Source organism: Cherax quadricarinatus, chromosome 37 (genome assembly GCF_038502225.1).
Source record: "Cherax quadricarinatus isolate ZL_2023a chromosome 37, ASM3850222v1, whole genome shotgun sequence".
Lineage (NCBI taxonomy): Eukaryota > Metazoa > Arthropoda > Malacostraca > Decapoda > Parastacidae > Cherax > Cherax quadricarinatus.
The window spans coordinates 11,910,714-11,937,526 of record NC_091328.1 but is presented as its reverse complement, the minus strand read 5'-3'; the positions used below and the strand labels follow the sequence as shown (position 1 = coordinate 11,937,526).

The 26,813-nt window shown below is 44.6% G+C and overlaps 1 protein-coding gene across 2 annotated transcripts in view; it reads left to right on the top strand.

The window, feature by feature from the left end:
• LOC128702573 (transmembrane protein 117) overlaps positions 1 to 26,813 on the top strand; it is a 130,500-nt gene that overhangs the window by 12,714 nt on the left and 90,973 nt on the right. For both annotated transcript variants that reach the window (XM_053796866.2, XM_053796876.2), the window contains exon 2: positions 5,589 to 7,047. In XM_053796866.2, the coding sequence (XP_053652841.1) occupies positions 6,198 to 7,047 (850 nt within the window). In that variant the 5' untranslated portion in view covers positions 5,589 to 6,197. The remainder of the gene's footprint in view (positions 1 to 5,588; positions 7,048 to 26,813) is intronic.

Here is a 26,813-nt window from a genome sequence, read left to right as displayed (position 1 = left end):
TCTCTGTACACTCGAAAAAGCTATCTCCAAGTTAGACTTCACAATAAAGATTTCCATTATTTATTGTCATTGCCTGTTTACGTCGCCTTACCATAGCTCAGATGTTTTGGTCCCTTTCCCTCCACACCTCATTTGAGCCACAAATCTAGTGTTTATCCCACTTGGCTGAAGCATGTCGGTACTGTGAGGTCGATATTTTTAGCATTCATTATAGTAACTCCTGCAACTTGTCAGGGAAAAGGGAAAAAGATGAATGAATGAGAGACCAGGAACAATGGCGAGCGAGATATGAAGAGAGAGAGAGAGAGAGAGAGAGAGAGAGAGACGAATGAGGGACAGAGATGGCAGTGAAGAGTTAGGGGGAAGTAGACAAAGATGCATTCCCTACAAGTCAAACATTTTGTCAAGGATCCCTTGAAACCACACCACTCCTAAAGTACCCTTAGCGCTCCACCAATTTGCAAAGACCCATAGATGTCACACAGTTCCCCGTGAACCCTTCGAACTTACACACACACACACACACACACACACACCACAGTATTCCTCAAACACCCTTGGAGGTAACGTAATTTCCCAGTGAACCCTCGAAGCCACACCACTAATCAATGACCCCTGGAAGTCGCATCATTTCTAAGTCTCTCGAAGTCGCCAGTGTGAAACGTCAAGGACAAACACAGAAAGAGAGTGATCGATTCTCTGACCAAGTCTTCATCTTTTCTGTACCTCCTTTGTTCGTCGGGAAAGTGTCATGAGACGGGGCTTAATCAGCTAGTGGCTCGCTCAATGGGTCCTTGGAGTCGGCCAAGTAGATGTGTAAGTGGTGATTCCGTTGGCCCAGTGGCAGAGGAATGGTGATTCTGTTGGCCCAGTTACGGAGGAGGGAATGATTGCAGTCAGGCAATCACCGTTGGAGTTGTTCCTATAGCAGGGGACACGGTGATTCCGTTAGCCCCCTGGCAGGAGAGCGGTGATTCGAGCCCCCTTTGGCGCGGATGCGGTAGTTCCGTCGCTTTAAATGGCGGGGGTGCAAATGATTGGTATTGGTCAATCATTGTTGAAATTAGCCCTGTAGCGGGGCACCCTGTGATCCCATGGGCCCTATTGCAGTTGCGCGGCAAATTACAGCACAAGGTGTTATCTACTGACGGTTGTTGATGCAGCAGTATACCTGGAGGGTGTTCCAAGGATCAACGCCCCCGCCGCCCGGTCAGTGACAAGGCCTCGTAGTGGATCAGGGCCTGATCAACCAGGCTGCTACTACCGGCCGCACGCAAACCAACGTACGAACCACAGTCCGGCTAGTCAGGTACCGACTTCAGGTGTCTGTCCAGCTCCCTCTTGAAGACAGCCAGCGAATAACTACACGCCAAGATGCTGGAATGTATTATTGCTGAGTTGCAACTTCTTAACACCAACAAGAAGTTGGGTTCCAGTAGCGTCACCTCCGGACTCTGGTGGCCTGGGCTGTAATCTGACAAATGATTGTATAAAGACACTCACAACAAATTAAAAACTTCTTTATGCAAGTCTTCTTCCACTGGGGGCTTTATCAAGTGTTTAATAAAATTTTCTTCCCTCTCTAGTCTTCTCTCATTCTCCCCTCTCTAATTCTTTCTCATTCTTTGCTTTTTAGCCTTTCCCCATTCTCCTTCTCTCATCAAGCGTCCTGCTTCCAATTCTCGTCACGACGCTAGATGCTGCTGCCTAAGTGAACGCCCATCACTCGCTCTCTACCCTCCTCTGTCAGCTCTCTCTCTCTCTCTCTCTCTCTCTCTCTCTCTCTCTCTCTCTCTCTCTCTCTCTCTCTCTCTCTCTCTCTCTCTCTCTCTCTCTCTCTCTGTGCTCTCCGCTTTGGTAGCGAATGGTTACAAATGACCCGCCTTCCCCATACCTCTGACACGCCTCCCTCATTTATTCTCTCCCTGCCTTCTCCCTCTTCTTATCTTCTTAATACTTCTCCTTCCCATTTTCTTTTCTTGTATCCTCTTTTCATCTTCTCCCTATGTTTTCTCGTTATCTTTTCGGAGCGTACTCTTCCTTTGGTTATTTCCTCCCTCTTCTTGTTATTAGCTTCATGCCATTTAAATTTCTTCCTTTGTCTATTTATTAAATAATAATAATATATTAACACACATTTTTTGCTTGCTATTTTAAACGTTCCCTTTCGCACGCTTTTCACAGCGTTGAGAAATTGACACCCCCACCCCATTTCCCCAGTGCCGAATGACTCTCACTGGTTCAGCTCTTCTCCCCTCCCCACGAATGCGTGATGAAACTAAGCTGATTTTTTAAACTCCCCTGTGGTATTTTTCATCACACTGGGATATCTGCGAGGAGCTTGGCAGGGGTCACCTGTTTCCTGCGTCGCCTGACGCTCACTAATGCTCCTACTTCCTGCCCTGGAAGCACACTGTCGACAGCGCCGCAGGGCCCCTTATTTCCCTTCATATTTCATGTTGCAGCTCTTGTGGGAGGGAGGCGGAAGAGGGAAACACCCAATTTATCAACCGCTGGGAAAAACCCTATTTAACCCATCAATAAAGTTACCCCTTTCACTTCACTTTTATCATAGAATTATTAGTCTCCAGCCACGACGTTGAAGTTCTTCTATTACCCCCGCCTCCCTTATTTTACACAGCTCATTTACAGGCTGAGAGCTGCTATTCTACCTCAGCTCATTTACAGGCTGAGAGCTGTTATTCTACCTCAGCTCATTTACAGGCTGAGAGCTACTATTCTACCTCAGCTCATTTACAGGCTGAGAGCTGCTATTCTACCTTAGCTCATTTACAGGCTGAGAGCTGCTATTCTACCTCAGCTCATTTACAGGCTGAGAGCTGCTATTCTACCTCAGCTCATTTACAGGCTGAGAGCTGCTATTCTACCTCAGCTCATTTACAGGCTGAGAGCTGCTATTCTACCTCAGCTCATTTACAGGCTGAGAGCTACTATTCTACCTCAGCTCATTTACAGGTTAAGATCTATTATTCTTGATTTAAAAAGACACACGAGCAAACACCAGAACATGTCTTTTTGAGAATATATATATATATATATATATATATATATATATATATATATATATATATATATATATATATATATATATATATATATATATATATATATATATATATATGCAAAACAACCACTCTGAAAGAATAGAGAAATTCCAAGCGCTTTCGTGACTACTCACATTGTTTTGCATATTTTGAAATCACCTGTTTACTGTGATCTTATTGCATATATATATATATATATATATATATATATATATATATATATATATATATATATATATATATATATATATATATATATATATATATATATATATATATATATATAAGGTAGTGTGTGTATATATTTTCACGTGAGCTTCTCCTTTATGGCTTTTTTATTCATGAAAATTCCTGCCTAACTATGCGTCATAGTAATGTGTCTTGTTGTGCATAATTCTCCTTAATTTGACTTTTCACTGCACAGTCATTCACTGCATGTTTTTTTGTATGTTGCAGTGAACTTTTTTTTTAATTTCTTTACCTACTGTCATTCACTGATACATTTCTTCTCGTCTGGTTTTCCATTTATTCCAGTTTTTATTTTTTTCCACGAGCTATAATTTTCTCTTCGTATTGTTCTACTTTTCTCTCATCTCCCTTCTCCTCATCTCCCTCCTCCTCATCTTCCTCCTCATCTTCCTCCTCCTCATCTTCCTCCTCATCTCTCTCAAATTACTTTCCAGTTACCCCTCCTCCTGGGCTCAAACCAGATTCCCTCGCTCTATGACCCTTACATGAACAAGACTTTAATAATAAAAATAATAATAATAATAATAATAATAATTTCTCCTTGTTCTTCCCCTTCGTTCCTTGCTTTGCCACCGCCTCCTCCTTGCCGATTTCCTCTTGTTTTCTTCTCTTCTTGCTCTCTCATCCCTCCGCCTCTCACCATCCTGCAGTATTATTATTATTGTTGTATTTGTGGGGAAGCATTAAACCCCGAAGGGTCATACAGCGCCTGGGAAATGGGAGGTAATTATTTTTTATCCAAAACAGAAGAGATGAAGTGCAGAAGGTGGAGACGGCGTCAAAAGTGGGCTGGGCCCACTAGTGGAGTTGTAGAAGACATCCTCTGTACCAAGACACCACGGTGCTGTGTCACACAAGTATCATGTATTATATCAGACAATACCGATAAGTTGATGAATAAGACACATGTGCAACACTTGGGTGGTTTTATTGATTAATAAGACACATTCAACACCTGTGTGTCTTTATTGATGAATAAAACGTATGTGCAACACCTAGCTGTCTTGATGAATAAGACATGTGCAACACTCGAGTGCCTTTATTGACGAATAAGACTGGCATGCTCTTCCACTAGTGGGCCCCTCCCACCTGTGACGCCGTCTCCAACTGCTACACTTAATCTCTTGCTCCAGTAAATAAGTCTCCATCTTCGTGTCTTTAAGCTACGGGACTTAACCACCTTCAGCCAAGGCTTCGTGCCTGAACATCTACGAAGGGTCAGGGACTGAACAACTATTGTCTTAGTGACTTCTATACGTGACTGAAGAAGCCTGCTGCTCAGGCGAAACGTTTCAGCAGTAAAAATACCCAAGTTGTACTTGTGTTTTATTCACCAAACTGTCAGTGTTGCATACAGTTAGGAGGGGCCTTTTGATCCAAGGAATTTGAATTATCTTTCCTTTTGCTTGGATCGATTTTTATAGCTTCTCAATCAACAAGCGCTAATGTGGCCCTTGTGGGATTAGCGCTTCTGATTAAAAAACACGTGTACTGTTAATGTGTGATATATTATTCTTTGTCACGTAATATATCTTATAAGGTCGCGTATCATGACTCAATATCGTAATGACACGATTGTAAACAACGAACGAAGAATTGGAACCCTTGGTAAATCAGTCCTTCTAAGACTCGCCCAAGTAAGTGCACACACTGGGAAGGTTAGCATGGGCTCCCTCTGTGACCACAGTACAGGTTTTTACAGAGGAATCCCGCATTTTGAGCCCTCCTTTGTGTGAGTTCCGTATAATCATCATGCAAGGTCAGATGGGTTGGGCAGGTTATGCAGGAAGCACCTGGTTTGTGTAGCGCTGCGTTTAAGGTCAGACAACTACGGATATCACTTTGATGCAAGATCAAGAGGTCAAATAAATTATTACATATGCACGCGCACGCGCGTGCTTCATCCCCCTCTATGGCAAACTCAGCTACGACGTAACACATGTAAGCACAGACACGCACTCACAAACACAGACACGCATGCGCAAGCACATACAGACATGCATACACAAACACATACTACATACACGTATGTATACATAAACACAGACACGTATACGTAAATACACAGTAACGAAAATAAATAGTTCAAAGGACCGACAAATTGATAAATTAGACACTTGGTATGTTCACTGAGGCAACGTTTCGCCACACAGTGGTTACTGTGTGGCGAAACGTTTCCACAATAAAGATACCCAAGTGTTGTACATGCGTCTAATGTATCAACAAATACATGTATGATTCAGGTGTTGGCACTTACTGTATTCTGTTTTGCAGGGAGCACAGTGAGCTGGCCGGTGTAGGCCTACCCTCACCATGCCGGGGCCTCTCACGCCCACGCCCACCACATCCCACCCGCAGCGCCATGAAGTGGGCGCCCACCCCGCCGTGTAGACACACGCCCACGCCCACGCCCGCACGGCCGGCGCGCGGCGTTGGTTAGGTCGCGCTGTCATTAGTAAATAGTGAACCGTGTGTGTGTGTTGTGTTGGAGTACTGGAACACACTGACCTCAAGCAGCGTGACGGAGCCTAGGTGTGGCGGAACCTAGGGTGTGACGGAGCCTAGGGTGTGACGGAGCATAGGTGTGACTGATTCCAAGCACTCTCCTGAGTGTCAGAGGTCCCCGACTCTTCAACACTCTCCATCCGGGGATAAGAGGAATTACCAGCGAGCCTCTGGTTGTCTTCAAGAAGATACCTGAGGGATATCTGAAGGACGTATTCGGGGGTCATTGCCCCCTCAGCCTAGGTTTGACGGGCCCTAGGGTGTGACGGGGCCTAGGGTGTGACGGAGTGGCCCAGTCAGGGTGTGAGGGTGACCCCTGGGGGTGGAGGGCGTGATGAGGGCCACAACCCTGGGGGAGGGGCCAGTGGTCACCTAGAGATGCAGCAAGCGGGTGATGGTGGGGAGCCGGAGAGCCCTGACGGGGGTATGCTGCAGCTGGAGCAGCTGGAGCGACTCATCAAGAGCCTGGAGTCGCGCAGGGCAGCCAGCTGCGACCTCAGCGACGGCTCACCCACGCCCGCCTCCCCTCGCGCCCTCACGCCCAACTCTGTCCCCGCCCGCAACACCAACTTCTGGCGGGAGGTGTCCCCCCAGCTGTCCTACATCGACGGCGGCAGCTCCGGTAGTACCTCCTACGGACGCAGCGTCTCCTGGAACCTAGCGGAGCTGTCGTCGAGCGAGCCGTCGGCTCGTCCAGCGTATCCAGACCACCGAGCCTCCACTGACTCCCTGAAGCCGGCCCTTTCACAGGACCAGACGCCAGCCCTCCCCGCCCTCTCCCCCATCACCAAGTTTGCCTCAGACACCTTGTGTTCTCCCTCTCACCCTGCCGTCGCCCACTCCGTCGTGCAGGTCGAAAAAGGAGACATAAAGACCAAGATACAGAAGAGATTGAGCTTCGGCGACACACTCGACCTGCACACTAATATCTACACTCCAGCGGATGAGTGTCGCGGGGGAGTGACGGGGAACTTGGAAGCAGCGGGAGGCACGGCCAACGGTTCCAACACCTCCCTGGAGCGTCGCTGGCTGGAGGAGGAGGCCGGGGGCGGCCCGCCACTCGTTAGACGAAAGTCATTAGACACGCAGAGCCAGTACTCGTACTACATGGACAAGGACCTCAGGTACTACTTCCAACATCCGTGGCTCAGACTCATCATCGCTTACCTCGTTATATTCTGCAACTTCCTCCTCTTCGCTGAGGACCCAGTCTCCCACTCTCACGCAGGTAAGTGCCTCTTATCTATCAGTATCGAGTTTTTGCATGTGATGTCATGGGTCACATGGGCATACTGGGCGTGAAGCAGTATTGACAAACCAGGTATACGTACCGTTCATGTATGTGAGATTTCAATTATTATTGCAAAGCTCCGTCATGAAGCACAATAGGTGAGTAGAAATAGGAAGCGCTTTTGTCTCGCGTGGTGGAGGATCAAGCCTCCACCACGTCTTACGCTGAATGACCCACGTGAGTTTAGCGTTTATCATGAACTATTTCAGTTTTTTTCATCAAGAAGCATACAAAAGGAAAACTTATTCTTAACCCAGGTAATAGAGATATCTTAATTAATTGTTTGGGTCAGTGGTACAAGAATTACGAGGCCACTGGAGCACAAAAATTTAATGGTGATTTAATTGCTCACGGATCATGGAAATAGAAGAATAAATCTTCCTCTGTAAATGTTAGGACCGTCTTGAATACTGTAATAACCCACAACTACACAACTTTACACGTGTAGCTAGAAGGTAGTTTAGGGGTCATCCCAGGAAGGGTTGGAGGGAGGGAATGAAGGAAGTTTTAAGTGATAGGGGTTTGGCCATCCAGAAGGCAGATGTGAGCGAGTTAGAATGGAGTGGAGGCCAGCGGTTTTTATGGCTTGACGTGCTGTTGGAGTGTGAGCAAGGTAACATTTATGAAGGGAATCAGGGAAACTGATTAGCCGAAGTTAATTGCTGGAAGTAGTGTATATCTGGAGGGTGTTCCGGGGGTCAACGCCCCCGCTGCCCGGTCCATGACCAGGGGTTGAGATGTTTCATATCGGAAGGTAATGTGAGTTGTGATGCCTCGCGTCTTCTGGCAATTCAGCTATTGAGCGAATGATGGTGAATGTGTTTCATTTCTTGGTAATTATTTTGCTTTAGCGGGAGACGACCGATGTTGTAAAAAAAAGTGTAATCACAAATTAACAATTACATAGAGACATGCTTCTGTATACAATTCTACTATCTTCCAATTATGTCCTTGTGGTGATGAAACCACTGGAGGGCGACACGTCTACAAATAAAGATACCCAGATGTTGCACATGTGTCTAATTCTTTATCCAGTTCTTAAAATTAAGAGCCTCTCGCAGACATCATGGCAACCCCCCCCCCCCAACCACGTCTTTGAAGAGTAGATCTTAAGAATGTATACGTAACTACATTACTCACGAGTAATTGCCTGGTGATTATCTGATAATTAGGTAACGCTTGAGATAATTATGTGAGTCGTAAAAAAAAGAATTTAGAAGTTTTGTAGGAAGGAGCAAGGAAGAGGAAGGCTGAGAGAGAGACAGAGGTGAAATAGGAAGAAAAAACAGGATGGAGAGAGGAGGAAAAACAAGAAAAGGAAATAGGTAGTAGATTCGCCGGTACAATCGCCCGGCCCGGGCCTTTTCCAAGAGGTGGCCTGGCCTGGCCTTTTCCAAGACGTGGCCTGGCCCGGGCCTTTTCCAAGAGGTGTCCTGGCCCGGCCTTTTCCAAGAGGTGGCCTGGCCTTGGCTCCCTTTCGTGGGAGTAAGAAAAGGAGCAGAAGGAAGAGAAAGAGAAGACAGCAATAATGTTGGGTGAGGGAAGGGTGAAGGGGATGTAAGATGCGACAACGATAAGTAAAGGAAAGAGGAAATGATGAAGGGTGTGAGAGAGGGGATGGGTGAGGGCGGAATAAGAGTGAGATGAAGGAAGAGAAAAAAAATGAAAGAAGGAGAGGAAGAATTTATCTATAAACACAAAATTCGTATTTTCGTGAAATATCTACGTCACATTTCTAAGCAAACACACGTCACATTTAAAGACAAACACACGAAATATTTAAAGACAAACCCATCGCATTTAAAGACAAACACGTTACATTTCGAGAAAAAAATGTCACATTTATAGAAAACACGTAACATTTAAAGACAAACACACCACAGCCTGCTGTCATAATTTACTGTACTCCGATGCCTTATATTTTCGTGCTGGGAAAGAAAAAAGAAAACAAAAATTTTTAAGTAACTAATTAAAGGTTAGAGAGTTGTTACAGCCTGTGGTGTAGGAGGAGAAATATGGAAGGATTAGAAGGGGCAGAAGGAGGAGGAATGAAAAAAGAATATTGGAGGAATTCAGGATGGTATAGAATGAGGGAAGAGGATTTTATGTGAAGAATTAGACACATGTGCAGCGTTGGTGTAACTTTATTACTGAAACGTTTCGTCTGCACATCCCATCAGGGAAGGTTCCTTGACGCTGGTGAGGGGCTCTTGATCTAGGGAATTGGATATGTGCTCCGGTTCCCTGAACTGAGCCTAAATACTTTGCACCTCCCCCTCCTCACACAGGCGCTGTTTAATCCCTACGGGTTTTGCGCTCCCCCATGATTATAATAATTCGTCTGCACATGAAGCGTCTTCAGCTGAATGTAGAGGTGAATTACACACTGAAGAGTGGATAGATTTACCTGGAGGGAGGTTCGGGGTTCAACGCCCCCGCGTCCCGGTCTGAGACCAGGCCTCGTGGTGGATCAGGACCTGATCAACCAGGCTACTACTGCTGGCTGCATGTATGTCAAGCGACGACGAACCACAGTTCGACTGGTTAGGTACTGACTTTAGGTACCTGTCCAGCGCCTTCTTGAAGATAGCCAGGGGTCTGTTGGTAATCCCCCTTATGTATGCTGGGAGGCAGTTGAACAGTCTTGGCCACCTGACACTTATGTTGCCTCTCAGTGTATTCGTGTCGCTCTTGCTTTTCACTGGGGAAATGCTGCATCTCCTGCCGAGTCTCTTGCTTTCGTAGGGAGTGATTTTCGTGCGTAGGTTTGGTACTAATCCGTCTAGGATTTTCCAAATGTATATTATCATGAATCTTTCTCGCCTGCGTTCCAGGAATACAGATCAAGGGATTTTAACCGTTTCCAGTAATTTAGGTGCTTAATCGTACTTATGTGTGCCGTGAAAGGTTTCTGTATATTCTCCAGGTCGGCAATTTCGTTTCCCTTGAAGGGGGCAGTTAGTGCACAGCAGTATTCCAGCCTAGAGAGAAGGCGGTGATTTGAAAAGAGTCATCATGGGCTTGGCGTCCCTACTTTTGAAGGTTCTCATTATCCATCCTATCATTTTTCTAGCAGATAAGGTAGATACATTGTTCTGTTTAGTCCTTTAGCATAGTTTGAAGACTATAAGTTTCTTAGTATTAATAGTAGTAGTATTAGCAGTAGTAATAGTTATGTGATGTGCTTAACCTATTATTCAGCGCCATGAAATGGAAAAGGCTCGAAACTCTGCTATTTGTGAGCGAGAAACGATTCCCTTATAGCCAGTATTCACAACTGTTTGTCTGTAGATAAAGCAAGCAGTTTTATCAGCAGGTAGCCTCGATGTACACAACATTAACACTTTGTTTCTGATGATGTGATATAACGTTTAATTTAGAAGTGATGGACGGGTAAGCTAGTAAAAAAATTTTTACACGAATCAGTTTTACAGTCCAAGAACTGTTATCCTACCTCGGCTCATTTCAAAACACAGTCCTGTCTGAGGTACACTACCACCCCACAGGATGCCACCCACACCAGTCGACTAACACCCGGGTACCTACTTGCTGCTAGGTGAACAGGGATAGCAGGTGTACGGAAACACGCCCAATGTTTCCACCCTTATAAGGCATCGAGCCACGGACACTCAGTGTTTGAGCTGAGGTTTTGCTCACATGACCAGAACATCTTGTGTTGACGTCATGATGTGACCAACATCGACGTCAGGAGAAATCTCCTTTCTCCTGACGAACAAATTGTATATCCTTTCCCCCCCCCTGCCTTCATATTTGCCTTTCTGATTGCCTTTCATCCTAGTTTTCCTTCTACATGAATGCCCTGCTTACCTCTTCGACCTCCCCCCCCCCTTTTTTTTTTATCCTGCCTGCTTCGCCACCTTTTCTTCCAGCCAACTTCCCTCCTTCCCTCTCTACTCTCCTAGCCTTCCTCCCTCTCTGCTCTCCTCCCAGCCTCCCTCCTTCCCTCTCTACTCTTCTAGCCTTCCTCCCTCTCTGCTCTCCTCCCAGCCTCCCTCCTTCCCTCTCTACTCTTCTAGCCTTCCTCCCTCTCTGCTCTCCTCCCAGCCTCCCTCCTTTACTCTCTACTCTCCTCCCAGTTTCCCTCGTTCACTCACCTCCTCCCTTCCCTTTCTGCTCTCCTCCCATACTCCTTCCATCTTGTTTCCCTCATTTTCTGCCTCCCATCCACTTCTGCCTCCTTCTGTTCCTCTATTTCTCCCTTATCTACCTTCCTTCCTGTCTACCGCACTCCTTGTATTCCAGCTCCATGGTTCACTTCGTAAAAGTTACCTACCCCCACCATCACCTCACCACCATCACCCCTAACCATCATCCCTTACCATCACCCCCAACTTCACTCTCCTTCATCACCCTCCTCTAGAGATCAATGAAGAAGTGGATAAACTCTGGGACCAGGTACTCCTAGCTCCGACCCTCCACCCGCTCCAGCACTCCATTGTACCTCCACGCTCGTGTACCCCCTCCCCTGCAGTACCTCCACCGCCAGCCAGGTATCAGCACCAGCTGGGATTGACGATGGGAGTAAACGCAGGTACGAGCACCAGCTGGGGTTGCAGTGTTGTCATGCGTTCATCGTACCTGCGCCCTGCATGTGCCTTAGTTTGCACATCAGCGGTGGAAGGGGTTCGTCAGCTTGTTTGCTTATTTAATGTTGGTAGAGCGTTCGGCTCACAACCGAAGAAATTCGGGTCGAATCCCGAGCATGACAAGACACATGGGAGCAGCACTATTAGCCCCTGCTCTCCCTTTTACCCAGCAGTAAGTAGATATTTAGAGTTAGTTGACTGGTGTGGGTCGCATCCTAAGCGAGGACGTGAGGACCCAAATAGCCTACTGCTGCTACTTCATTCATGGTGGAAGCAGTAAAGGCATGAAGCATCGGTAGAAGGAGAGGCATTCATGGGGGAAGCAGTAAAGGCATGCAGCATCAGTGGTAAGATAGGCATTCAGATTCGATCTAATAAAATGGAGGATAATCCCGGCTCTTACAATCGAAAGTCCTTCACTAGTATCAAGACAACCCCTGAAGAGTATCTCGGTGGAAATTAGCCTCACTATATAAATAACCCGCACATAGGAGAGAGGAGCTTACGATGACGTTTCGGTCTGGCTTGGACCATTTACCAAGTATGCAAAGTCAAGAGTGAGGGAGCCGGTATATATAATGGCTCCCTCACTTTTCTGTGTTAGTGTGACTTTGTAAATGGTCCAAGTCGGCCCGAATTTTCGTCTTAAGCTTCTCTCTCCTATGTGTGGGTTGTGTATTGTTCCAGTCACGGTATTATGCCTTTTGAAATTTAAGCCACACTTTATGCTCTCTAAGGTTATCCCTGGCTTATTAACCCTCCGGGGTTACTAATCCGAAGTCTTCTTTGTTTTTTCTTCTTCGTCTTCTCACCGTGTCTCTCGCTCTTTCACCCAAGGCTGGTACAGAAGCAGCAGTTGCCCTGAGACCGAGCTCTGAGCTGTACCTGGCACATTTCAGCGTAAAACTCTGTGTTGTTGCTCTCTGCCTGATGGCCCCCCTCAAGGGAGGTTCCTTGATGCTGGTGAGGGGTCTCTTGATCTAGGGAGTTGGATCTATGCTCCAATTCCCTGAATTAAGCCTGAATGCCTTTCATCCTCCCCCAGGCGCTGTATAATCCCTATGGGTTTGGCTCTCCCCATAATAATAATTATAATAATAATAATTATCCGCCTGATGGTTCTCCATCCTCTCGGTATTTCCACTTCCCTTTTTTTGATTGGTTTACGAGTTAGCGTTTTTCCGGTATTGGCTGGAGAGTGAGGAATTTTTTTTTCAACAAAACTGGATGCATCAGCAGCGTGGTAGTATTCAATTATATATGTTAGTTACACAGTGGGAACAAAAGCTGCTTCCCAGCTGAGTGGTCGACTCCCGGCTCTGATACACGTTTGCTGTTATTCCTGGAGGGTATTCCGTGGGTCAACGCCCCCGCCGCCCGGTCTATGACCAAGCTTCTCCGATAAAACGCTGAATCGGTATGCGTTATACAGCAGCGCCTGTGGAAAGAGGGGAAAGAGAGGAGGTATCAGGTCAGTCCAAGGGGATCATAAGTCTAATTCCTCGGATCACGAGACCACAGACGTAGGACAGCTGTCCGTTCCCTCTCCTGCTGTGACGAAGGCTCAGATACCTCAGTCCGGCCTCAAGTGAGCCCAGTTTTCCTTGTGTTTCTACAGTGTTGTGCTCAAACAGTGAGTCACTGTTCCGTTGATTACCTTGGTATCGACAAGTGATTATCATGATATCGACAAGTGATTACCTTGGTATCGGCAAGCGATTACCTTGGTATCGGCAAGTGATTACCTTGGTATCGACAAGTGATTACCTTGGTATCGACAAGTGATTACCTTGGTATCGACAAGTGATTACCTTGGTATCGACAAGTGATTACCTTGGTATCGACAAGTGATTACCTTGGTATCGACAAGTGATTACCTTGGTATCGACAAGTGATTACCTTGGTATCGACAAGTGATTACCTTGGTATCGACAAGTGATTACCTTGGTATCGACAAGTGAATGCCTTGGTATCTACAAGTGATTACCTTGGTACCGACAAGTGATTGCCTTGGTATCGACAAGTGATTACCTTGGTATCGACAAGTGATTACCTTGATATCGACAAGTGATTACCTTGGTATCTACAAGTGAATGCCTTGGTATCGACAAGTGATTACCTTGGGAAACGAAAGGTAATTTGAGGAGATGGGTGGTAATAATAATAATACCTGTGACATTACCTGCAACAGTAATAACAACAACAAACGATACAGCCAACACGAAGCTGATGTAAATATCTTCCTGGAGAGTAAGTAGCAACAATAACAGCAGCAGCAGCAGCATCAACAACAGTACCAACAACAGCAGCAGTAGCAACAACAATAACAGCAGCAACAAAAGTAGCAGCAGCAACAACAAGAGCGTTTTCCTCCATAGTCTGGACAATGTGGAGTTGAGGCAACAACAAGAGTAGCAGCATCAACAGCAGCAGCAACACTGACAACAACAGAAACAGCAGCAACAGTGACAACAAAAGCAGCAGTAACAGCAACAATAGTAACAGCAGCAGGAGTAATGAAGCAAAGTAACACGTCTCACCTACACAGCACTTGCTGCTCTCTAATCAACACCTTCCTCCTGACCCCTTACGCTAAATACATTAACTGGATGGAAGAGGGAAGGGAGAGAGGCAGAGTAAGATGAGAGGGGTGGCGCAAGAGGAGACAGAGAGGGGAAACAGAAAGGAAAATTTTAGGCGGTTAATCTCTGAATGGTTAATATTTAATATCCTGGTATGGTTATTAACCCCAGGAGGGTTAATACTTAATGTTCCAGGAACTTATTAGCCCCTGGAGAGTTAATGCTTAATACCCCAGGAACTTACTAACCCCTGGAGGGTTAATACTGAATACCCCAGGAACCTATTAAGTTAACCACTGGAGGGTTAATACTTAATACTGCAGGATCTTATTAATCTCTGGAAGGTTAATACTTTAAGAGGATTATTAACTCCTGAAAGGTTAATATCTCAAGAGTATTATTCACCCAGGAGGGTTAATAACCCAGGTTAAGACGGGAGTAAAGCGGTGTGGATAATTTCCGTTGGGTTCCTCAGGTTCAGGACGTCACCTACAACAGTCGGCTAACTCATAGTTACCTATATACTGCAAAGTGAAGAGGTAGTATGTGCTAGGACGTCTTAGTTACTTATTTACTGCTAGGTGACGAGGTAGTATGTGCTAGGACGTCTTAGTTACTTATTTACTGCTAGGTGACGAGGTAGTATGTGCTAGGATGTCTTAGTTACTTATTTACTGCTAGGTGAAGAGGTAGTATGTGCTAGGATGTCTTAGTTACTTATTTACTGCTAGGTGACGAGGTAGTATGTGCTAGGATGTCTTAGTTACTTATTTACTGCTAGGTGACGAGGTAGTATGTGCTAGGATGTCTTAGTTACTTATTTACTGCTAGGTGACGAGGTAGTATGTGCTAGGATGTCTTAGTTACTTATTTACTGCTAGGTGACGAGGTAGTATGTGCTAGGATGTCTTAGTTACTTATTTACTGCTAGGTGACGAGGTAGTATGTGCTAGGACGTCTTAGTTACTTATTTACTGCTAGGTGACGAGGTAGTATGTGCTAGGACGTCTTAGTTACTTATTTACTGCTAGGTGACGAGGTAGTATGTGCTAGGACGTCTTAGTTACTTATTTACTGCTAGGTGACGAGGTAGTATGTGCTAGGATGTCTTAGTTACTTATTTACTGCTAGGTGAAGAGGTAGTATGTGCTAGGATGTCTTAGTTACTTATTTACTGCTAGGTGACGAGGTAGTATGTGCTAGGATGTCTTAGTTACTTATTTACTGCTAGGTGACGAGGTAGTATGTGCTAGGATGTCTTAGTTACTTATTTACTGCTAGGTGACGAGGTAGTATGTGCTAGGATGTCTTAGTTACTTATTTACTGCTAGGTGACGAGGTAGTATGTGCTAGGATGTCTTAGTTACTTATTTACTGCTAGGTGACGAGGTAGTATGTGCTAGGACGTCTTAGTTACTTATTTACTGCTAGGTGACGAGGTAGTATGTGCTAGGACGTCTTAGTTACTTATTTACTGCTAGGTGACGAGGTAGTATGTGCTAGGATGTCTTAGTTACTTATTTACTGCTAGGTGACGAGGTAGTATGTGCTAGGACGTCTTAGTTACTTATTTACTGCTAGGTGACGAGGTAGTATGTGCTAGGACGTCTTAGTTACTTATTTACTGCTAGGTGACGAGGTAGTATGTGCTAGGATGTCTTAGTTACTTATTTACTGCTAGGTGACGAGGTAGTATGTGCTAGGATGTCTTAGTTACTTATTTACTGCTAGGTGACGAGGTAGTATGTGCTAGGATGTCTTAGTTACTTATTTACTGCTAGGTGACGAGGTAGTATGTGCTAGGACGTCTTAGTTACTTATTTACTGCTAGGTGACGAGGTAGTATGTGCTAGGACGTCTTAGTTACTTATTTACTGCTAGGTGACGAGGTAGTATGTGCTAGGACGTCTTAGTTACTTATTTACTGCTAGGTGACGAGGTAGTATGTGCTAGGACGTCTTAGTTACTTATTTACTGCTAGGTGACGAGGTAGTATGTGCTAGGACGTCTTAGTTACTTATTTACTGCTAGGTGACGAGGTAGTATGTGCTAGGACGTCTTAGTTTTCTATTTACTACTTGGTGAAGAGGCAAAATATTTTAGGGCGCTTGCCCATATGTAAATAAAAGGAGAGGCGAAAAGGAATCAAGGAAAGACATGGGAAGGAGAGAAAATGTAACGAGAGAAAGAGAGAGAGAGAGAGACAGACAGACAGACAGAGAGAGGTGGGTTTTACAAACAGTTCAATGGTAAAAATGACCTTCACCCTCCGCTATCATATTCCCGTTTTCTTGTTTTGTGTGTTTTCGAGGTCCAGAAACAGGTGGGTCGACTGAGGCTTGGTTGAACCACATGATTTGTGTGTTGTGAAACAGTCAGGTGAATAAACCATACCCCCGGCCGGGATTGAACCCGCGGTCATAGGTTTATTTGCAATCGTGTCATTACGATTTCTTGAGTCAGGTGAATCACGGTCGCAGACCCAACCCAAGAAGAATACCACTCTACAACTCGCTCAATCAGAGCGAGTTGTAGGGTTATGTTGTTAGTTACGAGTGTGGTGAAGAAACATCCCATGATGAGGTTTATGGCGTCAATGGCGTATCGTCATTGTCACGTCAGTGGAGTGTCGTCAGTGTCGCGTCAGTGGCGTATCGTCAGTGGTATATCGTCAGTGGAGTGTTGTCAGCGTCGCGTTATTGGCGTGTCGTTAGTGTCGCGTCAGTGGAGTACCGTTAGTGTAGAGTAAGTAGAGTGTCAGCTAACAAAGGTGATCCATGGTGTCATTAAGGCGGAGTGTTCACTCGCGCTATGTGTGCCACTACACACAATCGTCTCTCGTGACAAAGTCTAAACAAACTTTCCTCTGTTTTGACTATTTTCTCAGCTTGTAGCTGAACCTACTAAGAAACTTGTCTGCCACGTAATCTCAGTCCGACGGAACGAACACCCGAATTTGCACACACACACACTTCGACTCACGAAATCGTAATAACACTTCCGTAAACAAACCACGGAACGGGCTGGGATTGAACCCATGACAGGACTCGTTTGCCGTGGGTTTAATTCCCACCCGTTCCGTGGTTTGTATACTTTTTTTTTCTCAATATTTGTTTAACTGCTACACACGTATCTTACTCTTCTACTTGTCGGTACTATATACCATTATTATAGGTTACCTAACTGTTGCATGTCGTTAATGGCGGGTCAGCAATTTGGGCAGAGATAAACTGTTATTGAGGCGGTATATTCACTCACAGTACGTGAACTGTTATTACGGCAGTATATTCACTTACAGTACGTGGTGCTGTTCAATAAACTGTCCACCCTGTTAATTTATGTGTATATCTAAAGCTTCGTTACTCACTACTTTCCTGTCTCGCTTCTGCCCAACATTCCGGGAGGGAAATCCAATTCTTGTAATTACATTGTTTGGCAGTGCACTAGAGACCTGACTCAGAGAATACATGTCAACACTGGGATTGTTTTTGAGGTAATCAGTCCCTCAGCCTGGAGTTGACTTCAGGCTGAGGGACTAATTACCTCAAACTGTTCCTCATCTTTCACCGTTCTTCTTTGTACTGGACTGAAGAAATCACTACCAGGCGAAACGTTTCCTCAATAAAGATTCCCAAATGTTGCACAAGTGTCTCATTTTTCAGTTTGTCTGGTTTCTAAACTATTTACATCACGTGTGTAACTCTACCGTGATGAGTGGCGGAGACCGAGGCCTCAGGGGCGCAGAGGAAGTAGGGAAGTGTTCAGTCTCAGAGTTGTAAGAGAAATAGAATCAGCTAGCGGGGGGAAAGGAGGGGAAGCGAAATCCATACAGAGTTTCAAGAATAGGTACAACATCGGTAAACATCAGTCAGGGCAACTTAAAAAGCGGGGTGCAATGTCGGGAAGGGAAAGATTAGCGAGTAGCCGGCCGCTACACTTCCGCGCACCTGCGCGGAAGTGTAGCGGCCAATTAAGTAACGCCATGAATAACGTTAGCCAAGAAATTTTGACTTCTTTTTCCGGCCATCAAACTGGTTGCTAGGTTTCCCTTGTGCTGATGATAGCTGGCAGCTAACACACGCACAGGAAGTAAAACAATCTGGAGAGTGAAATAGTAGAGGCTCCATACATAGCTTTAAGAAGGGGTACGATAAGGCTCTGGGAGTTTAGAGTGGACCTAATAGTGACCAGCGAATAGGTGGGACCAGCAGCTGTGAATCGACCCCTGCAACCACATATAGGTAAGTGCACACACACACACACACACACACACACACACACACACATTGGAAGCTGAAGACTCAGATGAGTCAAAGGGATGTTAGGAAGTATTTCTTCAGTCATAGAGTAGTTAGGAAGTAGAATAGTCTGGCAAGCGATGTAGTGGTGGCAGGAACTATACATAGTTTTAAGACGAGGTATGATAAAGCTCATGGAGCAGGGAGAGAGAGGACCTAGTAGCGGTCGGTGAAGAGGCGGGGCCAGGAGCTGAGTCTCGACCCCTGCAACCACAATTAGGCGAGTACGTGATAAAGCTCATGGAGCAGGGAGTGACGTAGTAGCGACAAGTGAAGAGGCGGGGCCAGGAGCTGTGATTCGACCCCTGCAACCACAATTAGGCGAGTTCTCTCTCCCTCTCTCTCTCTCTCTCTCTCTCTCTCTCTCTCTCTCTCTCTCTCTCTCTCTCTCTCTCTCTCTCTCTCTCTCTCTCTCTCTCTCTCTCTCTCTCTCTCTCTCTCACCCTCCCTCCCTCGCTCTCTGGTGTGGCAGGAGTTACCGTTGATAACTTGGCAAGCCACGCTTCACAAGCCTGGCTGAACCTTATCTAAGAAACTTATACAAGAAGATTATAAAAAATTATGTAAGTTTCCGATATAAGATACTTATATAAGAGACTTGTATACAAAACAAGAACTTCCTCAGCGAAACTCGTGTAATATTTAACGTTATGCTGATTGTCATGTGTAAACTGAACAAGAAAATTATGACACTTTCCATATTAATATTATTATTATTATTATTAGTAGTAGTAGTAGTAGTGGTAGTAGTTTGGTAGTAGTAGTAATAGTAGTGGTAGTAGTGGTGGTAGTAGCAGTAGTGGTAGTAGTAGTAATAGTAGTGGTGGTGGTAGTAGTAGTAGTGGTAGTAGTAGTAGTAGTTGTTGTGGTAGTAGAGTGGTAGTACTAGTGATAGTAGTGGTAGTGGTGGTAGTAGTAGTGGTAGTTGTAGTAGTAGTGGTAGTAGTAGTAGTGGTGCTAGTGGTGGTAGCAGTAGTAGTGGTGGTAGTAGTAGTGGTGGTAGTAGTGGTGGTAGTAGTAGTGGTAGTAGTAGTAGTAGTGGTAGTAGTAGTGGTAGCAGTAGTAGTAGTAGTAGTGGTAGCAGTAGTAGTAGTGGTGGTGATAGCAGTAGTGGTGGTAGTAGTAATAACAGTAGTAGTGGTGGTGATAGCAGTAGTGGTGGTAGTAGTAATAACAGTAATAGTAGCAACAGAAATATTATATTAATAAGTAATAGTAATAGCTGTTGTAATATGTATATTATTATAATTATAATTTATTATCATTATTTATTGTAAGTTTTTATTTTTCATAATCATAATAATAATAATAGTTTGAGGTGATTGAGGTGGAGAGGAGAGAGAGATAAAGAAGGAGTGCCATGTGGCAATGATCACTGACGGTGCCAGGGGTCATCATCCTGATGGTGCTAGGGGCCATCATCATCCTGATGGTGCTAGGGGCCATCATCATCATGATGGTGCTAGGGGCCATCATCATCTTGATGGTGCTAGGGGCCATCATCATCATGATGGTGCCAGGGGCCATCATCATCATGATGGTGCCAGGGGCCATCATCATCTGATGGTGCTAGGGGCCATCATCATGATGGTGCCAGGGGGCCATCATCATCATCATGATGGATGGATGGAAAATATGAGGAGAGGAAAGAAGAGGTAGGGTCTGAAAGAGAAAGAAAAGATGGAAGGAAGGATGATGAGAGGCAGAAGAGTTGTGTGGACAAAGGGAGAGAGGGAAGGGGAGGAAGGAGAAACGGGGAAAAAAAGTTTAATAGTTCGGAGGAAGAGGAGGAGGAGGTAACAAAAATAAAGGATGAACGAAGAAGGGGAAGAAAAGGTGAAGAAGAAAGGAAGCAAGCAACAGTAACAAGAAAACAATAGGATTGTTAAAAATGGTATACAATACCGACAAGTTGATGATTAAGACACACGTGCAGCAGATGAATGGTTCAGTGAACCGACACGTTGATAAATTAGACACATGCACAACTCTTGGGTATCTTTATTGAGGAAACGTTTCGCCACACAGTGGCTTCATCAGTCCATACAAAGGAGAATCGTGAAGAACAGGAGAAGAATGAGGTAATCAGTCCTTCAACCTTGAGTCGATGTCTACGGTATATAAGCTACTTCTCGGCATATATGCTGTATTCTATTCAAGATTGATGGACTGACCACATCGACTCAAGGTTGAGGGACTGATTACCTCATTCTTCTCCTGTTCTTCACGATTCTCCTTTGTATGGACTGATGAAGCCACTGTGTGACGAAAGGTTTCCTCAATAAAGATACCCAAGAGTTGCACATGTGTCTAATTTATCAACATGTGCAACAGTTGGGTGTCTTTACTGTTGAAACGTTGCACCTGCACAGTAGACTTCTTCAGTCAAATACAGAAGCAGCAGTAGTAATGAAATAAAGATGTAATCAGTCCGTCAACCTTGGAGAAAAAGTATTTGAGGTGGTCAGTCCTTCAGCCTGGAAAGACTGACCACTAGTCAGATGACCAGAAGCTGGAGCTTCTGGTCATCTGACTGAGGCCTTCCGCTGGCTTACCCTTTCACCCCTTTAAAAATTAAGGTTATAATTATAATAGTGAGTATATTGTCAAATATTCCATTAAACGTTCATCAGCTACTGCTGTTTCTTCGTAATAACTACACGAAAAGCTGGAGTTATTATTAAGAGAAATGGAAATAAAATTAAAAAGTAGGCAATTATTATTAATATTATAATTATTATTATTATTATTATTATTATTATTATTATTATGTTATTGTTGTTGTTGTTGTTGTTGTTGTTGTTGTATCATCACAGTGACGAGAAACATTATCCCACATATTCCACTCAATGCTACTGGGTTCATGGAGACACTGGTATGCATATTAAGTGACGTTATTAAGTAGCGACGCACGCCGAGCCACACGTCAGACAGTTCGCAGAGGCCCTGCTTATTATTTTCTTATTTTATGTTTATCTGACTTATTTTGGGGTATTCTAGGTAATCTACACATATGCTGTTATGTATGATAATTTATGTAACTGTGTTTATGTGTACCTGTACCTGAATAAACTTACAACCCGTGTGAGTCAAACCGCGGTACGGGTAGGGGGTTAGTGTTTACGCACTGGCCTGGAGTTTTTACGACTCACCCGCCATGGGTTCTAAACCCCACCCGTGCTGTGGCTTGTTTGCAATAGTGTTATTACGATTTCGTGAGCTGTATGGATCATCCAGCGTTAGGTCTTGGTATCATTTTTGTTTAATTTATGTTAAGCGCTAAACACATTTGGATCATTCAGCGTAAGACGTGTTGGAGGCTCGATCCTTCATCTGCTTGGCGCGAGACAGACGCGCTTCCTATTTGTACTCACCTACATGCCTAGGTCTTGGTATAAACTTGATCCTTCCTCTTGCTAAATGTGAGGCAGACTACCTACATACATGAGGTAGATTATTATTATTATTATTTTTATTATTATTATTATTATTATTATTATTATTATTATTATTATTATTATTATTATTATTATTATTATTATACCAGCACATACGTTATTACTATACCCCACAGATATTTTTCACAAGCTTCAATTACCAATGAAAACGGCATCGCGTAAACATGAGGTACTGTGTGTTGCCACTACCACTTTAGTGCTATCCCGTAAATATACACTCTGATAATAATAATAATAATAATAATAATAATAATAATAATAATAATAATAATAATAATGCGTGAGACATGCGGTGAGGGGTAGCTCTGCAATTGTAAAATGGAAATTGGTTGACGAAATTCGTCTCTTGCTGCCTTGGAACTGCTTTACCTGATCTACCTACAGCATCAGTGCTACCTCAGCACAGATCTAACTTCGGCAGCACCGCGCAAATGTGATTATCTCGGCTGGCTGGTTTGTATAAAGGGACAGTGGGAAGTAGGTCAGACGTACCGAAGTTCGCATCCTTGGTAGTGAAGAGGTGGAGGGCTGCGGGTGGCCATGGCTCTAAGGACCACCTCAAGAGGTGCTCCTAGAGTGCGTGTCTTCATTCTCCGTCAAGACGGCGATAAATTCGATAAGGAATGAAGGGGACTTGGCTTCATAAGATACTTAAAGACACTTTTCAGTGGTGGGAACAGTGGTGAAGGCTGTCAGGACCAGCACCAGTGACTGTCAAGACCAGTAACTTCAAAGCCGCTAGTGGCCGTAGATGTCAAGAGAGCACCAGCTCTGTTAGCGACAGGAAGCCACTTGGTTTGCGGATCAGAAAGGGTTTTATAAGATAACCAAACATCTGGTGTATTAGGAATTGATAACTTTAAGAACCCTTATTTTTGCTCAATTTAGAAATTGAGATGTATGTCTGGAATAGATCTGTAATGATGAATTAGACACATGTAAAACATCTGGGTATCTTTGTAGACGTTTCGCTGGTATTCGGTACCGACAAGATACCCAGATGTTGCGCGTGTGTCTAACTCATCATCTTGTCGGTATTGAATATCAGTGGCATACGGCTCTGTAGAGGTTTACAGGTGACTGTTTACACGAGAAAGATGTCAGAACAACAGCTGCGGTGCGTATCTCAGCTGTACAGTACACACCGCCTCACTAGGATAGAAACTAGCAATAGTTTGAAGAGCGTAACGTCAACAGGTACGTAGATGAAGGCACAAATGGTCATAACAAGCTTTTATTTGTACAACGTTTCGCTCTTAAGTACAGCTTTCTCAAGTCAGATGACATATATCTTTGTCTTCGTACCTATCGGCGTTACGCCTTTCAAACCATTACATCAAATAAACCACGGAACGGGTATGGTTTGAACTCATGGCGAATGAGTCCGTTGTTTGTTCGCAATCGTGTTATTACGATTTCGTTAAGAGATGGGGGCCATGAGCTGAGTTTCACCCCCAGCAAGCACAACCCAGTGAACGTACCAGTTGCCGTGGGCTTCGCTGTCTTCATGATCTTTAATACCATGAAATATATTTATTTGTGCAGTTAATGTCACTGTAATTCAGGCGGCATAATTGCGTAATTGTTCGGTGGTTTAACGATCATGGTCGCCCATGGCTGTTACAGCCATTCTTCACTGACAGTTAAACCTGAAGTCTTAAAGTCTTTCTCGCAGACTAAGAATCCGCGTCTGTGTCTGGATTTGTATTTAAATTACACTTGTAGTCGTAGTGAGTGATGGACGTATACTTGATTCAATTCAGTATGTTGGATTAAAAAGTTGGTGTCAGTGAGAGGCTATTGCTACGAGATTAGCTTTGCTAGGCTGGTGCTACGAGACTAGTCCGGCCATGCTGCTGCTACTAGACTAGCCTGGCCACGCTAGTGCAACAAGACAAATCATGCGAGGCTAATGCTACGACAGTGGTCTAGCGAGGTTAATTCTGCTCTGTATTGCAAGTAAAGTGGTGTGAAACTAGCGAGGCTAGGGTCCGGGCTAGCGGAGTGAGACTAGTGATGCAAAGCTAGTGGTGAGACTAGTGGTGCAAGACAAGTGGTGCGAGGCGAACGGTGAGACTAGTGGTGTGAGACTAGTTGTGTGTCTAGTGGTGCGAGACTAGTGGTGTCTAGAACATTGACAGAGGGACTGCACCGCCTTGGTGTGTTTACATTGGTGAATAATGTTAATTGTGACGACGTGGTGTTGTGACCACTGACACATTGCAACGTGGTGTTGTGGCCACGAGTAGGCTGTATCATGGTGTTGTGACCACTAAGAATGTCAGAAAAGGAGGAGGGATGTGTAAGTGTCTACACTTCTGTAAGCGGGTGCTTAACCACGTACGTATATAGCACTAGTAAGAGTGCGGATCCTTAACCATATACCTTTATATACCTTTGATGAGTTTCGAGTGTCTTTCTACTCCCGGAGCCCGACTCTGGGTCAGGCTTATCTGGTGCTAGTCTGGTCAATCCAGCTGTTGCTGCTGGAGGCCCCCTTCCCTACTTATCCATATCACTAGTAAGTTAGCAGTTACGGCAGCAGTTGTTTAATCACCGATCTAGTCATCAGCTGGCATAAACCCACATCAGCAGTCCTATTTCCTGACGAACAAACCACCATCAGCACGACCATCACAGGCATTAAAAGAAGACTTCAAGATTATAGAAAATCTTGGCACACACGTAACACTAACAATACCCGTATAATTCATCTCGACAAAAATACCCACGTCGTGGCTTCCAACAAAGCCAAGGTGGTCATTAAGAAAGAGAAGAGAGGCAGAAAAAAGAAATTGTCTAAAGGCGGCTATAATCTAGGTTCTCATCACCATAAAACAGGATTAAGTATTGTTGAACATAACACCGCTAGTAAATAATACTACTGGGTGGATGTTATAGGGCTTTTCTTAAAATAAATGACATTACTGCCAACAATGGTGAAAGAAAGATACACGTTACGGAACGAGGTTTTATTGAAACAACTGTTTACTCTATCATTATCTCGGTGGCTTGAAAAACCTGTACAGAGAGCGAGTATCTTCTGTCTATGCCAAGGGTTGCTGAATCTCTTACACACACACAGATACAAACACACACACACACACACACACACACACACACACACACACACACACACACACACACACACACACACACACACACAAACACACATGATTCTTAACGCCCCAAGTCGATACTCACACATGATTCAGCGCCTGTAGTCACACATAAACAAAATTACCAGTCCTGTAATCGACACAATACTGTCAACTGTTGTAGTCGACAGACGTCTGTTAGCACCTGTAGTGTGTCAACACCTGTAATCGACACATAGAAATTGTCAACATCTGCAACCGACACAGTTCTGTCATCTAATTGATAGACGTCTCTCAACACTTTTAGTCGACTTACATCTGTCAACTTCAATACTTCACACATGCAAATCAGTCAACACCTGCAATCGACACACGTTTGTCAATACATGTAAGACGACGCACACAAGACCAATAAATCCCATGGACACGCAAGCACATCCATTCAATTATTATTAATGGGTTTCAATACCTTTAAAACGTAAGAACATACATAATGAGAGGATTCTATGTCAATTTTTGTACCAGCATTATTATACTTTGAATTGATGGCAGGGTAGCATGACTGCCAGGCACAATAGTGCCATCTGGAGAATGACTTCCTTGTGAGTGGCATGCAAGAATGATAACTGCTTGCACGGGTGTGGAATGTGCGTACTGCTGCCTCAGACTGCTTTGTATGCGTGTGTCTCCCCCCCCCCCCTCTCTCTCTCTCTCTCTCTCTCTCTCTCTCTCTCTCTCTCTCTCTCTCTCTCTCTGGCACTACGCGACATACATAGTAATAGCTGAAGAAATCCTAAATACTCACTGGCATCCTTCACACCCACTGCCATCTTTCACACTCATTGGCATCCTTCACACCCACTGCCATCTTTCACACTCATTGACATCCTTCATACCTACTGCCATCTTTCAAACTCATTGGCATCCTTCACACCCACTGCCATCTTTCACACTCACTGACATCCTTCACACCCACTGCCATCTTTCACACTCACTGACATCCTTCACACCCACTGCCATCTTTCACACTCACTGACATCCTTCACACCCACTGCCATCTTTCACACTCACTGACATCCTTCACACCCACTGCCATCTTTCACACTCACTGACATCCTTCACACCCACTGCCATCTTTCACACTCACTGACATCCTTCATACCTACTGCCATCTTTCACACTCACTGACATCCTTCACACCCACTGCCATCTTTCACACTCACTGACATTCTTCACACCCACTGACATTCTTCACAACCACTGACATTCTTCACAACCACTGACATTCTTCACAACCACTGACATTCTTCACACCCACTGACATTCTTCACAACCACTGACATTCTTCACACCCACTGACATTCTTCACACCCACTGACATTCTTCACACCCACTGACATTCTTCACACCCACTGACATTCTTCACACCCACTGGCATTCTTCACACCCACTGACATTCTTCACAACCACTGACATTCTTCACACCCACTGACATTCTTCACAACCACTGACATTCTTCACACCCACTGACATTCTTCACACCCACTGACATTCTTCACAACCACTGACATTCTTCACACCCACTGACATTCTTCACACCCACTGACATTCTTCACACCCACTGACATTCTTCACACCCACTGACATTCTTCACACCCAC